We start from the raw sequence: 16,428 nt of genomic DNA on the forward strand, positions 1-16,428 counted from the left end.
CGTACTTGAAGTTATTTAACATTACATTTAATGAGTATGTCAAAAAGTGGGGATAAAGTAGTAGGTAAATTTATTGATAACTGTGGTTTGACAACCATTATGGTGAATGAAGAATTGATTGCCAATGGATCGGTCAATGGGTTTATTACGGGCAAGCATTTTAACAGATGTAAACGCCTACATCCAATGAATAGGTTAGCATTGAAAATATTACATTTTGAAAACTTTATTCAACAAAAACAAATAGATTTACCTAATGAATTTAAAGTCTCTTTGGTACAGTTTCTGAAAACGAGATCACCTGAACCTTCATTTGAGCAAGCAGAATTATTGGATATACCTGAAAAATATGAGCAGTTCAAAATGCAAGCATTACAGGGCGAACATGAATTTATTGATTATTACTTATTACTCAATACTAGTATCCGTACGAGGAATTTCGAAATGTAGAAAATAGCCTTATCGAAAATCATTAGTTTGTATTTCGCTTTCAATCAACCTAATTATGCGCGTTATGCAGTGAAATATCTTGATAATTTAAGGAAAGTTAATGAGACTCATCCAGGATTACACCCGAACTTTGAGAAGGGATCATTTGGCATTAAGCGGACAAACAAACCTTTTTCAAAACAACCGATTCACCTCACTTTTGAGCAGACAATTAATGCTGATGCAGCGAATAAGCTGACTGGAATATCACACATACTCGTAACTAATTCCATCTCAGCCAGACAGCGATGGTGTCGCAGCCATACCATTCGATCAACTATCATTAGCCGTACAATGAAAGAAGCGGGGCTGAATGCAGTGCAAGATGTGACGGCAGATCTTACAAATAGCCGAATAAGAAAAAGTACAGCCCACCTTCACAGATTTATTGATGGTATTAAGCGTAATATCAATCCATTTGATGAAAATTTAGTTAAAAAATGTTTGTATAACCTTTCAACCGAAAATATAGAAAATTTCTTGCTCAACGTTGAAGAGGAGGGTAATAAAAAATGAGAAGATTTTATTCAAAATTGCGTAAACGACCCGAACAAGTTTGAGCAGAGTATTTCTAAGTTGAATGGTAATACCTTTACAGACATGATTAAAGAAAAAAAATTACAGTTGCCCGAGAAGAGATGGAACTGCGAATTCAACGTGACTTATTCGGACAACTGCTTCAAATTTCTCTAAAACAGAATTTGATTTGGATAAAGTGCTTACTTATCCATTAACACCAGTGCAAAACGCAAAAGTCGGCTTTGATGACTTTATTAGAAAAATATAATCAATCTGTACCTGCTCAAGATACAGGCGTTATTATATACGATGGATATTTCATGTTAATTCAGATGAAAGCTGTACCGCTTAGCTGTGGAAACATTTCAAAAAAAGTATTGCAAATGATTTGTGCAAACAGAGCAAAAGTCATAATTATTGCCTTTGATAGATACATTTTCCCATCGATTAAAGAAGCTGAGCATAAACTCCGACATATGGAACAAGTAAACTTCCGTATCGATGGTCCAGATCAAGTGCGAAAAAAAGATTTTTCAATTGAGTTAAAAAATACCAACTTTAAAGAAGCACTTGTACAGTTTTTTATCAAAAATTGGGAAGAAAATTATATGGTACCGTATATTAATAATAAAATAATTTATGTCAATGCTGACGATTGTTTTAAGTACGTAGTTACAGATTCTAAAGTGGTAAAAACGGTAGAAAAAACACTTTGGTGTCTAGCTCACAAAGAAGCCGACACAAAAATAATTTTCCACGTTTGCCAGTTTCATTTTAATGCGAATGTAACGATTCGTTGTTCGGATACTGACGTATTAATATTTATGTTAGCCAATATGGGTAATATTGCAGAAGATATCCAAATTTGTATGGAAGTCGGCGTCGGAAAAAATCAAAGATTTATCAACGTAACAGAATTACATAAAGAATTAGGAGTAAATTTAAGTGCAGTGCTTCCTGCATTTCACGCATTCACAGGATGCGATTACAACCCGGCCTTTTTTAAGAAGGGCAAAAACCGCCCATTTTCAATAATGTCAAAATCTGAAGAATTCACTGAATGTTTCATCCAATTGTCACAACCATCTGAGAAGAGACTTGACTTTTTTGACAAAATGCAAGAGTTTGTATGTAATGTATATGGTTTGAAACGATTAAAATTTATAAATGAGGCGAGAGAGACATACAAATTTCTTGGTAATGACAATTCGTTTCGATAACCTAAGAAAGGTATTGATGGCTCATCTCTTCCGTCGTGCAAAACGGAATTATATAATCATTTTCTAAGGAGATGTTATATTTCGGAAATTTAGTCTCAAGCACACCTGAAAATGCCAACTGTCAATGAGCCTTCTGACTATGGCTGGGTAGAAATAGATAACAGATATGAATTCATGTGGCTTTCTGGTACTCAGTTACCAACATCCATTGATCAAATAACTCAATCAGAAGAAGGTAAGCATTTTTTTAAATTTTATTCGTGTAACGCTAAACATGTATACTAAATTATTTTTTGTATTTTTAAACAGATGACGATAATGAAGACATGGTGGGAAACAGCTCTGACAGCGACTCTGACAGTGAGTCAGAAAGAGAAGAAAGTGAGATGAGCAGAAGCGAAAATGAAAATGATAAAATTACCAAACATAATTAAATAACTTTTTGAATTAAATCTTAAACATTATTAATTCAAGTACTGAAAACTTATAAATTAGTTGATTTGCTTAACAAAATATTTATTTATTGCTATTCTTAAGAATCGGAAAGTTCCCATAAAAAATTTGATTTAATCGAAACATTGCCTTAAAATTATACATTTCAGTTTGCACATTAAATGTAATGTTAAATAAATTGAAGTACGTCATTTCCTCCCGAAAATAATGTTTGTGCGGATTGTTGAAATGATCCTGTAAGTAATAAAACAAATCAGCTGGCAGTATGTTGGGGGAAAATTCGTCAGCTGATACCTTTACTTAGGCTATAAATGTTTCCGACTAGCTCCTACGTTACACCTTCAGGGCATCAGCTGACACACATTCCACCTACATATAGCCACCTGACTTATTTATTTATTAAAAACAATACATAAACTATCATCTGATAAATTTTCCTTTGGGAGGAAATCACTGAAAAAAATATTTTTTTTTTCATATTTGTGTGACCAGCTGAAGATAATCCACCACTTTATAATTGGCTGACAATTTTATTTCTTCAAAATAGTAGTCTAACTTTAATTTGATAAATTTTTTAATCGGAAGTAAATGGCAAAAAATTTTTTTTTTTACGTGCGTGGGCGGCTACCACTGCTCAACCCACCCTCGGAGCCGCAGCTGACGTTTACAACGCTTCATAATGCAACTATCTGAGGCATTTTACGAATTATCGACTGAGAGGAACTTGGTCGTGAAAATCTGTCGCTGGCTTACGGACTACAAGCTCAGGATGTTCAACGTATATGTCAAATTGACGATGCTGCATGGAAATGAAAGGTGCCTTGTATCGAAAACGATATCGCAGAAATTTCAATGCTTCATCAACAAATGCTTGAGAATAATATGCAAAATATTTTGACCCAACATAATAAGAGACGAAGAACTCTGGGACAAACGAACGAGGAGACCATCCTACACCAACTAATACGCAGGAAATGGAGGTGGATAGGCTGCGCTCTTAGAAAACCACCCCTTGGCATCATAAGAATGGCCCTAGATTGAAATCCTTAGCTAAGCAAAAGCCACGGCCGCTCAAAGCACACCCGAAAAAGATCCATTCTGCATGGCTCATTCTCCACAAACACAAGCTGGGACAATGCTAAGACGAAAACATCTAACTGCGTATGTTGAAGAAGCCTTGTAGAGTCCCTATGCTCCTCAAAGGAGTAATTAGAAGAAAAACAAGCTTAAAAATTTCCAGGAAAACCATCTTTTTTATCACCGATTCGAATTATTTCTGCTTGCCAGAGAAAGGCATTTGCCAACTCACAGGGATACAGGCATAATAGGTGAGAAGCACGTCTTTGGCAAGTATTGTTAGGAGGTTGTTTTGAGTCGATAGTAAAGGGTTTTTTAGAATATCTCAATTTTGCTTCATATACGTTTTATGTATCAAATCATATATAGCGGGTGTTTTTTTAAATGCATGAGAACTATTGACATTGATAACTGTGGTTTGACAGTAGAGAATGGCAAACTGTGTTGGAAAGTCGTTTGAAAAGTCATAATGTATCGTTCACCCCAGAACAATGCTTCGAAATTGTGGAGATTTTTTTTTTTGTTCATTTTAATCTGTTCGCGAAGTTCATAAGGCGTAGTATTAAAAAAGACGCTGAAGTGTCGATTCATTATCGTTCTCAACTTATTGGCCCCTGTCTTTTGACTACGTGCAACATTTTATGAAAGCATCTTGGCTTGTGTGCCTATAAAATATAGCTCGTGCAAGAATCGAAGCCAGATTACCTTCGTTTGCGTTGGATTTCTGCTGATTGAGCTCATTTACATTAAGGGGTTATATACAGTTAGATTTTTCAAAAAAATGATTTTTAAGAGGTGTTATTTTGATATTCAAAGAAAAATGCTATTTTTTAATATAAATGATCGGATGTTTATTTCGTTATAAAGAGAAAGGTATGCCGTTAATAGTGGAAAATAACATCAGGCAAATGACCACCACGACCACGCTTACATGACAATATCCTTTTAATGCAATTTTCCATAACCGAATTGCAAAGTGGCTGCCCTATGTGCTCGATAGCCTTACGAATTCGGTATTTGAGGTCTTGAATCGACCCTGGGCTGTTGGTGTAGACCTTCTGTTTCATTTGGCTCCAAAGATAAAAGTCACAAGGTATTAAATCACAAGATCTCAGTGGCCAATTGTGATCACCTCTTCGAGAGATACCACGGTCCAGAAAAATTTCCCGTAAAAGATTAGTGGTTTCGTTGCTTGTGTGGCACGTAGCGCCGTCTTGTTGAAAATAAATGTTGTCCAGATCAATACCATCCAATTTCGGCCATAAAATATTGTTAATAATCTCTCGATAGCGATATAACACCTCTTATTGGAAAACACTTTATTTAAGAATACACACAGAAAATTTAATTCGAAGGTACACGCAAATGTGGCGTTTCAGGTTAGACTCAGTGCTTTTCAAACTTTAAACGCGTTTTTTTCAAAGTTTTCAACATTACTCGAAAACGGCTAAACCGATTAGTCTCAAATTTTAACAAGAGCTTCTTAAATATATTTTTTAGTAATTGGTCGAAGATTTTTTTCACCGATAAGTGTTTTTTTTTTATAAGCAATTTAAGACCGAAATTTTTGTCAAAAATCGATTTTTTTTTTTTTTTGATTAACCGGTATTTTGTCAAAAAAATTTATTTTGCTTATTCCTTCGATTAATTGCTAGATTTAACATTACTTTAAGGAAATCTGTTTGGTTTTTTTAATTTCAGAGGATTCGAGGATCTAGTTCAAAAATATAGTGGTCACCACAAAACGTATTGTATTTTTTGAGAGAAGCTCCCAGAGATCAGCTATAGCTTCTTTCCAAATAAATAGTTTTACTAATACCAAGTCTTAAAATACAGTTAAAAGGTAGCATAATATGTGTACAAATTTTTAGATGAATACATTTAAGAACATTCTCAGAAAAAATTCTGGAAAATTCGCTTTTTTCGTATCCAAAAACTAAATGCCTTGAATTCATCTACCAGATTATAAAAAAATCATTCTAAATGCATTCTATTTTGTATTATCATTTTAAGTTCTCAAGCTCGTAAAAACACACCCCTCACATATCTACAAGTATATATCAGTGGTAGTAATAAGAATACAATGCTATATGTGCACATATAAAATACAAGCGAATATAAAGAAAAGCTGTTTCTGGTTGTTCAACGTCGCAGTCACGTACTCAGGAGAAACCACAAGCTTATATACGCCATCGCCTAACTGGGTGCCTGACTGTCTGACTGCAATTGAAAAGGAAAATGCTGAATTTTAAACTTTTACTAAGCTTGTGTGCTGATGCATTCTTCTAAGGCTGCCACCCGTTTCACCATAGCTATTCGGGTTCCACTTCTGGTGCGCGCTTTTTAACGGCACACGTTCACTTTATTTTCAACAACTTGTGCTGTCGATTTTTATCGCATTTGAACTTTGACCCAATTTCGTAGAAGGCAAACACTGGAGCACAGGCTTAGTTAGTCGGGAACACGGAAATGCAGCAGCACCAGCAGCAAGCAGGAAAAGGAGTCACACACACGCACATGCACACATGTTTGTGTATGTGAAAAGATCGGCATTTGCAGTGGTAGTAAGCACTTTTTCATATATACATATATATATGTGTGTGTGTGTGTATGTATGTGAAGCAAATTTCTTGATGCACCGTATGATTATAAGCACCAGCACTTGCTGCAAATTGGTATGGCAATGTTGCACGAACATAGCAAACAAAACACCCATACACACACGCACACACACGCAACAATTCGAATATATGAAAATGTAAAAAGCAGGATACGAACGCTAGAAGTCTTATAATAGCGATGGCCAAAAGGCGATGGAAGGTGAGTGAATGGAAGAACGATTTTACTAATAGCCCCAAGCGCACACCAATAGTCGCAAAATAAAGGCAGATTGTAAAAAGTAAGTACGAAGATATGAAGGGGGGCACGCTCGATAAGCAGGAGTCGACGACTGAGTCAGTAAGTCAGTATGTCTGTGGGTATAAGTGGGTGCTCTCGTGAGTATGGGTACCGCATTAAACCCGCCAGTATCACGACTACTTCTACTTTTGGCAACGACATTCATGTTGATATGGCGCCACTATAGCAAAGCCTGCATTCAAAGTCACTGGTCTCTTCGTGACTGCATTACAACTACTTCAAAATAGTGCGAAAGTGGCTCTGGTGTGCGTGCAATCGTTTCCGCACCAGAATCGAGGAGGTTACTGCAGCTAATGCACATTTTATTGAATTATTTTATAGTAAGCGGCCGCCGTAGCCAAATGGGTTGGTGCGTGATTACCATTCGGAATTCACAGAGAGAACGTTGGTTCGAATCTAGGTGAAACACCAAAATTAAGAAAAACATTTTTCTAATAGCGGTCGCCCCTCGGCAGGCAAAAATAAAAGCTAATGAGTTTTACTCTTAAGTTGACCCCAAATACCTTTTATTCCTATGGAAGGCAGAACTCCAGAAAAGAGTTAATGCCATCTTGGAAAAAAATAGGTTTGCTCTAATCTTGAGGTTGCAGAAGCTGTGGTGACCTTGCAGGGAAGGAGACTGTTGAGCATTTTCTATGTAAATGTCCGGGCTTGGCAGCTAGATAATTAAGATCACTCGGTGCTCCTTTCTTCGCCACCCTGGGGCAGTGCTTCAGCCAAAATCCCATCAATCTTCTCCATTATATCAAAAGCTCTGGCTGGGTGTAGATATCTGTCTGCTGGAGGTCTCATAATGGTATCAAAAGGCGCTTTAGTGCTACTTGAGGAGTGCCAGACTGGCACTTCAACCATTTCACCTACCTAATCTTGAGACAATCGAATTTGTTACTGGGGATATGAATTTTCGACAAGCGTTTGTACGGCTTGTAGTTACTTATAGTATAAGGCTTTGTCTATAAACATCTAAAGGTAAATGTAAAATGTTGATTACCTCGTTATTTGTATGTATGCACGTATTGCATTAGTGTGTGTGTTCGAGGTAAAATTTCATAAGAAAGAATTGAAGAAAAGAAAAGTGAATACAGAAGAAATACGAACAAAAGTCCAAAAAAGCTTCCTCGACTTTTTATAACTGGCTGAATAGCCTGTTGTAAGTTAATTTATAGTTTCAGTGGAAAAATGAACTCACACAGGCCTAACAAACTACAGGTAGGATGGACCAACTTTTGAAATTAGTGAACTTCTGGTTTAGCACTGGGAGCAATTACTTACTTCTTCAACTACTACGTTTTTACACTCATCCATACCACCTTGGTCAAAAAGTTTCAAAAACAGACGCGAGGTGATGCTCTAAGTCAACTAGTTTGAGTTCGAATTTTTTGTGTTACATTTTCTACATCTGGAATGTTAATGTCCTACCAGATTTTAAGGCGTTATATACGTCCAGAATTAAAAAAAACGATTTTTTTCTACAGATTATTATTATCTATAGTTTTAGGCGTATTTCTGTGGAAGTCGATTGTAAAAGTTTCCCATAGATACACAGTTATGGTAGAAAATGTAACTGCCCGGCGAGAGTTTGATGCGCACAGGTAGCTGTCGTTCGTTTAAGGGGGCCTCTTATCAGTCGGCTTCAAAAAATCGATTTTTTTTACTGCAATCGATAGATATATTATAGGGGCATGTGCCCTCAAAATTTTATAGCGGAATTCAAAGTGATTTCGGAGTTACAGCCTGTGTACCGTCCCTCGTTTTAGTAGACTGTCTACCTTCTGAAAACTTTGAAACACGTTTTCTCAAAACCATGTTTTTAAAAAATACGACGAAAGTTATCGTTTCGAACTGATAATCTATAGGAAGATAATTAAAATGCGCAACCAATTAACTAACAATATACAAAAAAAAATAATAATTTTTTAATGTTATTTAACACCTTTTTTGAAAAAAAAACGAAAAAAGCACTTTTTTCAATAATTAATTGTGTGTTAATTTTTTCATATTTTTATACAAGAGTAGTCTATTATATGCGGGAAAGCCTTCTGAATAAGTCAATATTTCAGGTGAAAACTACGACCGCAATCTTACACGCCGTTTTACTAGCGCGCAACAAGAAGCTGTGCGAGATCCCTCATATGTCCGCCATTTTGTTTTTTTATATTATTTATTTTAAAAAATTGTTTATTACTCTTCAACCATGCCTTCAAATAAATGCTAAAGATTATTCCTGTGTGTCGCTTTTTTCGCCCCGAAAAAAAAATTAAGATAAAACACATTTTTTTGAAGCCCCCCTTGAGTCAGCTGGCCCTTACTTTCGGAGAAAAAAATAAACAACAACAATTGCTTACTGATCAGGGAGGCATACATTATGAAGCTGGAATGGGAGATTATAAGTAGGTTAACAAAATAAATTTAAAAATTCATTTGAACTTCTTCCTCTAAATGCGCGCGACCACGAGCGAAATGCACTTCAAAGATGAAACTCGTCTTTTTCGAAACTACTTTCTCCGGCACGGTCTGCCTGATAACTCATACAGTTTTTAATATTTTTTGATGCGTTTTTTTTTTAAATATTCGAAAGTGTTTTCTCTATAGTTGTCAAGCCGGATTTTTTTACATTTTTATTAAAAAAATTTTTAAACATAATTAAAGTTTGAAATTTATGACGTAAAACGCATACTTTTTTTAAAATGCCGTAAATTGCAAAATTTTTCGAAATTCAAAAATCCGGCTAGAGAGACTATAACTATAACCTTATTTTACAAGAATTTTTTTATTTTTTACAGTTCCATCAACATTTCAAGGAGAAATGATGCAGACCGTGGAACCACTCGTAATTTTTTATTGTATATACTAATTTTTGTAAAGAAAAATTAAAATATTTTTTTTTATAAAGTTTCTGTACTAATATATTAAATAATGTGTAAAATTTTTTTATATTTATATCTTTTGTTATTCCTTCTAAAAAAAGTTTTGCTTTTAGCGCATTTTTGGCGCTGCTGGACGTATGTAACCCCTTTTAATAAAATGTTTTTGCTAGTTGCCCTACATTACTCCATCCTATTATAATATAAGTATGTTTAGCGATATCAAATTTACAATATGAATATGTCGATATGGCCCACTGTGTTCAGCGATTTTGGCATAGCATACTACAAATAGTTTGTGCACTGCAGCATACTTTTAGGCTTTTAGTTGTGTGTTGCGAAGTAGGGTGCAACAAACTTAGTAAATTGAAAGTACGGGATCTGGTTTCTCATTATTTTGATTGTTGAGTATTTAACGTTCCTTCGGCAAGTTCCTAATAAGTAGGATACTACTATTTACTTTCGCCAAGCCTTAGCAAGTGGTGAATAGATGAAGCAACTGGTAAAAATAAACATATTTTGTTGCTTCGTCAAATAAGCCGAGAAGAGGTAATAACAAACGCATAATGATAGACCACCCGTTCTCTCATAGAGTTGTATACCACCTCCGAATGACTGTTATTGATGAATGATTGTTATTTATGAGCAACTTTTTATTGTCAGAAATGTATTTGAGGATTTGCTTTTGTCTGCCAAGTGATGACCGCTAATAGAAATGAATTTTTTCACCTTTTGGTGTTTCATACTCTCTGTGGGTTTCGAAGCCGGGCCCTACCGAATGCTAGTCACTCACCTGCCATTCGACAGGCAGCAAAAAAAATGTGTCAGGAATATAAAATGCATTCGCTCCACTTTTCCCACAATATGAAGTGGATGTACAACCAAATATACAGGTCCCAAAAACGCTCTTCTTAAGAGTTCGCAAGAATAATAAAAATTGCGAGAATTCGAATAACTGGGTTGCCAATTTTGTTTTTGCCTCAAATTTGTTAGTTTGCGTAAATGCTGTTGTGCTGTTGACTATCATTTCATATCATTCGTTTCATTTCTACCATCAACCAAAGTAGCTTCAACGACGTAAGTGCCGTAATGTATGGGAATTTCGATTAAACTGCCACACACTCAGACGTCACAGTCCCTTTTTATAGATTCCGCTCAGCAATTTCGATACACAGCGAGTGTCTGCTGCATACCAATTCATGCCACACACCACTGCTGAACGGTGGTAATGTTGACAAACACATGCACGTATTTTTAATTTTAATGCAAACGTTTTTTGCCTGCAAGTGAAAGTAAAAGCGAAAATTATGTATTTAGCCGTTTCTTTCGTTGCAGTGGATCGAGTTGAAGTCAGTTTGTAAAAGGTATTTGAACAATGCGGAATGGACATTTGCATTGGCGCTTAGCTGCACTTATGATCACATCCTTGCTTTTGGCAACAGTGGCAGAGGGAATCGACGAAGAAGTGCACGAGCACCTAAGAAGCAGCACAAGAGAAGAAGAAGCAGACATAACAACGGAAGTAGGTGCAGAACCAAAATATGATTTCAAAACACTTGAATTCGCGCAAATACTGGCCAATCTCGATTCCGCCAACCGCAGCCACCTCAAGACGTCCAATTTCAGCAGCGCAGATAGCAAAGGTCGGCATCCCTGCGAACGCCGTTGTCAGAGTAATCAGCCGCTTACTTGCCATTACCGCTTGGTGGTGCATCATTACCAGGCGTCGAGCGCGGCATGTGGGCGTTGCTTAGGTAACGACGCGAGCTGTTCGAAGCAGCAATGCATTTACGCCGATGGAGTGTACACACCCATAATAGCCATCAATCAAATGTTGCCCGGACCTCCCATCGAGGTCTGTGTGGACGACAATATTGTGGTGGATGTCATCAACTACTTGGCGGAGCCGATCAGCATACACTGGCACGGACTGTCAATGTTCGGCACGCCGGAAATGGATGGCGCACCGTTTGTTACGCAGTACCCCATACAACCAGCTGAAGGCTATCGTTACCAGTTCCCTGCAAAACGTGCGGGTAGCGTTTGGTATCACAGCCATGTTGGATTGCAGCGCAGTTTGGGCGTCGCAGGCAGTTTTGTTATTCGCCAGCCCGCGCAAAGTGATCCGCAAGCGTATTTGTACGATTACGACTTACCAGAGCACACACTCTTGATACAGGACTACATTTATGGCAATGATTTGAGTCGTGTGCGAAATTTGCTCATTAACGGCAAAGGCAGAAATCACGTATCAAATCTCTCCGACCGCGATCCACGTCATCGCTACGAACGCTTACAGATAGCGAATGGTAAACGCTATCGTTTTCGTGTTATCTACAATGGAGTCCACAACTGTCCCATTGAGTTTTCGGTGGAGAATCACAGAATGCTTATGATTAGTACAGATGGAAATGATATCGTGCCTGTACTGGCTGATAGCTTTTTCATGGCTGCCGGTGAGCGATTCGACTTTGTTCTGCAGGCGAATCAGCAGGCGCGTAGCTACTGGATTAGAGTACGCGGATATGAGAATTGTGCCGAAAAGAACATTTACCAGGGAGCGATTTTGACTTATCAAAGTGCCACGAATCGGGCACTTCCACTGGAGCCAATGACCAAAACATCTCATTGCGCTAGCAACAACAAGGAGTACTTCATTGTGGGCGACTACGAACATCTGTCGAAAAAGACCGTGTCATTGGAGAAGAGTGGCTGTTCAAGAGCCGATTTTAAAGCTACCAACGTAGCTACAGTCGGTCTCAGCGCGCTGGAGAAAGTGCCATGGACACGTGATACTGAATTTCTCACATACTATTCGATATTTGGCTCGCGCACAGCTTCCCCCGCTACGGCTGTGAACTATCAAATCGATGACATCACCTTTAAGATGCCGCAAATTTCGCTGCTGCAAACAAACGGCCTCTACAACGAAAACGGTGTGTTTTGCAATCGTTCACTGCTGGCAGCAAAGGGTCAAAATTGTGTAACGAAAAATTGTCTGTGCACAAATGTGGTACGGCTGCCAGCTTATCGTGCGATCGAAATTGTTTTGGCCAACAATAACAATGAGCCGCACCCAGTGCACTTACATGGCTACACATTCCGTGTGGTCGGTCAAAATGTTTTGGGCAGTGTAGTGGACGCTAAACAGGTGAGACTTAAAGCGACTCTTAAGAAATTATTTTTATTAGGGGGAAAATTATTATTGTGCTTGCAGATAAAGGATCTCGACAGACGTGGCCTGCTACAGCGCTCCGCTGATGATTTTCCCATACAAAAGGACACTGTGCAAGTACCGCCGCTAGGCTATGCAATAATACGTTTTTACACCAGCAATCCGGGCTATTGGATGTACCACAGCTCCTTGGATACCCAGGCAGCAAGTGGTATGGTGGGTGTCTTTAAGGTTGGGGAAGACCATCAGATAAAAGAGGTGCCTCTTCGTTTACGCTGCTGATGATGCAGCTGGGCGAAATATTGGACGCAATGCTAGGAAGTTAAGTGTATTTATTTTATTACTAAGTAGGCATATGCAGCATAAAGAGCAAAACTGTGCACGAAAATTAAAAAAAAACCTATTTATATACAAAGATTTTATCAATCACTATGTATTTATATGGAAAATATACACAAAAAATTCAAAGATATACTAACAAAATCAGTAAATAAATTCATGAACTGAAACATATTTAATTCATAGGAATAAACTTAAAAAACGGGTCGAGTGTGAACACTTTAGTTCATTGACTTAAGGGCCGAATACGTGCACATTAAATTTAAATGACCTCCACGGTCTTTTTTTATTGCCTCAATACTTTTTGGGTTTTAATATCACTTTTTTTAGTTTTTGTTTTGAGTTATATTTTGCCATGAGCCAGCGCCCAAGTGTTTCAAGCTCCGCTTTTGAAAAAAGTTTGGCATAAATAATCGCCCAAACCTGATCGATGAGATCCAGTAGAACAGTTTGATCCCCTTTGCTACAAGACACTTTTTTCTTATTTTGCGGTATCTTTCGGAGCATTGTCCTGCACAAAAATATCTCCCTGCCCGCGTGCATATAGGTGAAGTTTAAAGTTCGGAGCACTTTTCGCTTTAGTTCAAAGACGAATTAAATATAGGTATGTATGAGTAGGATGAACAAAATATTTGAGTAAGTTTATCTGATTTAGTTGCAAAAAAATTCCTGCTAACCTGCAGCTCCCAAGTAATAGAGAAAGGGCTTTCAAAGCGGCCTGTCTTCACGATTTTTATGATTTGGACTAAATTTTTGGCAATTGGCCTACCAAGGCCCTTCTCCTCATTGACGTTCATCTTTGCCGAACATTGCCTTAGGAATCACCGATTTGCTGCATGGTGAAAAGATTTTTCGAGGTGTGCTATTTAGCAGACCGTTATTCGGCTCTCAGCGAATTTGGACAGAGATTGTCTTAGTGATATACGAAAAAAATCAACCAACGACACTTCGTTGCCGTCTGAACAATGACTGATTGGACGAGTGTGCCAAAACGTGGGAAATGATGGAGATGATGCTCGTGTATCAGCTGTCTGTTAGTTCGCTGAATGACAGGCCAGAGTAGAGTAAACGCGAAAAAAGGAAATCAGCAATGGATTTCAAACGTAACAGTGCGATTGCATTATATTTACCCGGAATATCACAACCAGCGATTGTTCGTGAAATTGTTCAAAAAGTGAAGAAGCGACTTGAGCGAAATTCCCGACGAAGTCCCAATCAAATGGCGAAAGAACTGAAAATATATGACTGTAACATCCGCTGAATACTCAAAAATGATCTCAAAGTCAAGCCTTACAAGATCCAAAAGGCGCATGACCACCACACCAAAGCAGAAATAAGTCAGACCTAAGGGAGCGAAGGAGTTGCTTCAAGTTAGCCGAAAGCGGTCAATTTCCGAGCATTGTGTTTTCTAACGAGAAAATGTTTCAAATTGAGCAATTCGTAAACTCCCAAAACGATAGAGTTTATTTGACGCACCGTTCATACGAGAATTTGAGTGATCGACTGGTTATCAGGAGGCAGCAGCACAGCCACAGGTAATGGTTTGGGCCGCTGTAACCGTAGTTGGGCGCCCCCAATCGTTTTCATCGAGCCTCGCAGTAAGGTAAATGCGAAATATTATCGGGAAAGTATTCTGGAAGTTGCTTTAAAGCTGTGGACAGGCAAACATTTCGGTGGCAAATCATGGACGTTTCAACAGAACTCGGCATCGTCTGACAAAGCTCGATTAAACCAAGAATGGCTAAAAAACAACGTTCCGAACTTCATAACGTCCACACAATGACTCTCGAATTCATCAGATGTGAATCCGATCGATTATTCTCTTTGGGCCCTTTGCAAAGCAAGGGTCGAACTAAAAGATTCACCAGTTTCGAGACGCGGAAAACGCCATTGTCCGCGAGTGCGCCAAAATACCCCCCCAAGGTGGGGTAATTTCTCCACTTCTTTGGAACCTAACTGTCAACAATCTTCTACAAGAACTGGAAAAAATTGGAGGTAAAATAATATCATATGCCGATGATATTGTAATAGCAATCTCGGGGAAACACCTTCCAACATTATGTGACCTCCAACAAAGATCTCTCAACAGACTATCACTTTGGTGTAAAAGTCGAGGACTAGAGGTAAATCCGGAAAAAACGGATCTGATACTTTTTAGTAGGAAACACAAAACACCTACTCTTCAACAAATATTCCTAGGAGGGAAACCACTTAGAGTAATAGAAAGGGCAAAATATCTAGGACTTATACTAGATAGGAATCTAAATTGGGGGCTCACAGTCGCAGACAGAGCACGAAAAGCTATGACCGCAATGCACTCCTGCGGAAGGCTTATTGGGAAGAAATGGGGATTGGAACCCAGAATGATACATTGGCTCTACACAGCAGTGGTTAGGCCAATTCTCTACTACGGTATAGTAATATGGTGGAATGCCCTTCAGAAGGGTGTGAACATCAAGAAACTTGACAAGGTGCAAAGATTAGCATCTGTTCTGATAACCGGCGCCATGTCAACCACACCATCGAAAGCATTATATGCGACACTAAACCTCCTTCCGGTAGATCTGCAGGCAATATATAACGCACGCAATGCGGCAATAAGGCTGAACACTCTAAACAAGTGGTCAAACACGGATTATGGCCACGGTAAAATCCTGGCTGGCACTTTGGGGCTTCCCAGACTGCTGGACTATGCACTCCCGCCTATACTTGCCATTACATCGTTTACGACCCTCCTACCCTCAAGGGAAGAGTGGGAACGGGACGACGTGAGACAGGGCGAGTCCATCCATGTTTACACAGATGGCTCAAAGCTCGAGGGCAGGGTGGGCGGAGGTGTATATTCTGAACATCTGGGGATCTCCTTCAGTTTTCGGCTCCCCGACTACTGTAGTGTCTTTCAGGCTGAACTGATGGCAATAATAAAAGCCGCGACACTGATACAGTGTGATGCGATATCCGGAAATGATATCTACATTTTCACTGATAGCCAAGCGGCGATAAAATCCCTCACAAAACAGTTAACAACCTCCAAGGTAGCCATGAAATGCCGCACATCTCTTAACGAGATGGCTGAGTCATTTCACCTAAAGGTAACATGGGTTCCTGGCCATCGTGACATTGAGGGTAACTGTAGAGCCGATGAACTAGCAAGACTCGGCACTAAATTGTCTGACGAGCACATAGATAATGACATAGGGATACCCTTACAAACATGTAAGCTACACATCCTGGAAGAAATTGTAAAGAAAGCAAACGAAAGATGGCGAAATGAAGCAATCTGCAAAATCGCCCGTCAACTTTGGCCGACTCTAAATGCTAAACGCACAGAATCTCTGCTAAGCCAAAATAAACACAGTCTTAGCACATTGAT

The 16,428-nt window shown here is 38.5% G+C and overlaps 1 protein-coding gene across 1 annotated transcript; it reads left to right on the forward strand.

Annotated features, from left to right (window-relative positions):
- Positions 1-2,339: 2,339 nt before the first annotated feature.
- LOC128869704 (uncharacterized) lies at positions 2,340-13,091 on the forward strand. Its single transcript, XM_054112312.1, has 4 exons — positions 2,340-2,463; positions 2,538-2,588; positions 10,948-12,692; positions 12,759-13,091. Exons 1-4 carry the CDS (start codon positions 2,340-2,342, stop codon positions 12,996-12,998), a joined length of 2,160 nt encoding a protein of 719 aa, XP_053968287.1. The 3' UTR covers positions 12,999-13,091.
- The last annotated feature ends 3,337 nt before the right edge of the window (positions 13,092-16,428 follow it).

Source organism: Anastrepha ludens, chromosome 2, assembly GCF_028408465.1.
Source record: "Anastrepha ludens isolate Willacy chromosome 2, idAnaLude1.1, whole genome shotgun sequence".
NCBI classification, from domain to species: Eukaryota; Metazoa; Arthropoda; class Insecta; order Diptera; family Tephritidae; genus Anastrepha; species Anastrepha ludens.

Bases quoted from the DNA above. Each gene is read 5' to 3' on its own strand.
- LOC128869704 (XM_054112312.1), top strand. From the start codon at position 2,340: ATGCCAACTGTCAATGAGCCTTCTGACTATGGCTGGGTAGAAATAGAT. The intron at 2,464-2,537 runs GTAAGCATTTTT...ATTTTTAAACAG, and splicing joins AATAACTCAATCAGAAGAAG to ATGACGATAATGAAGACATG. The intron at 2,589-10,947 runs GTGAGTCAGAAA...ATTGGCGCTTAG, and splicing joins CTCTGACAGCGACTCTGACA to CTGCACTTATGATCACATCC.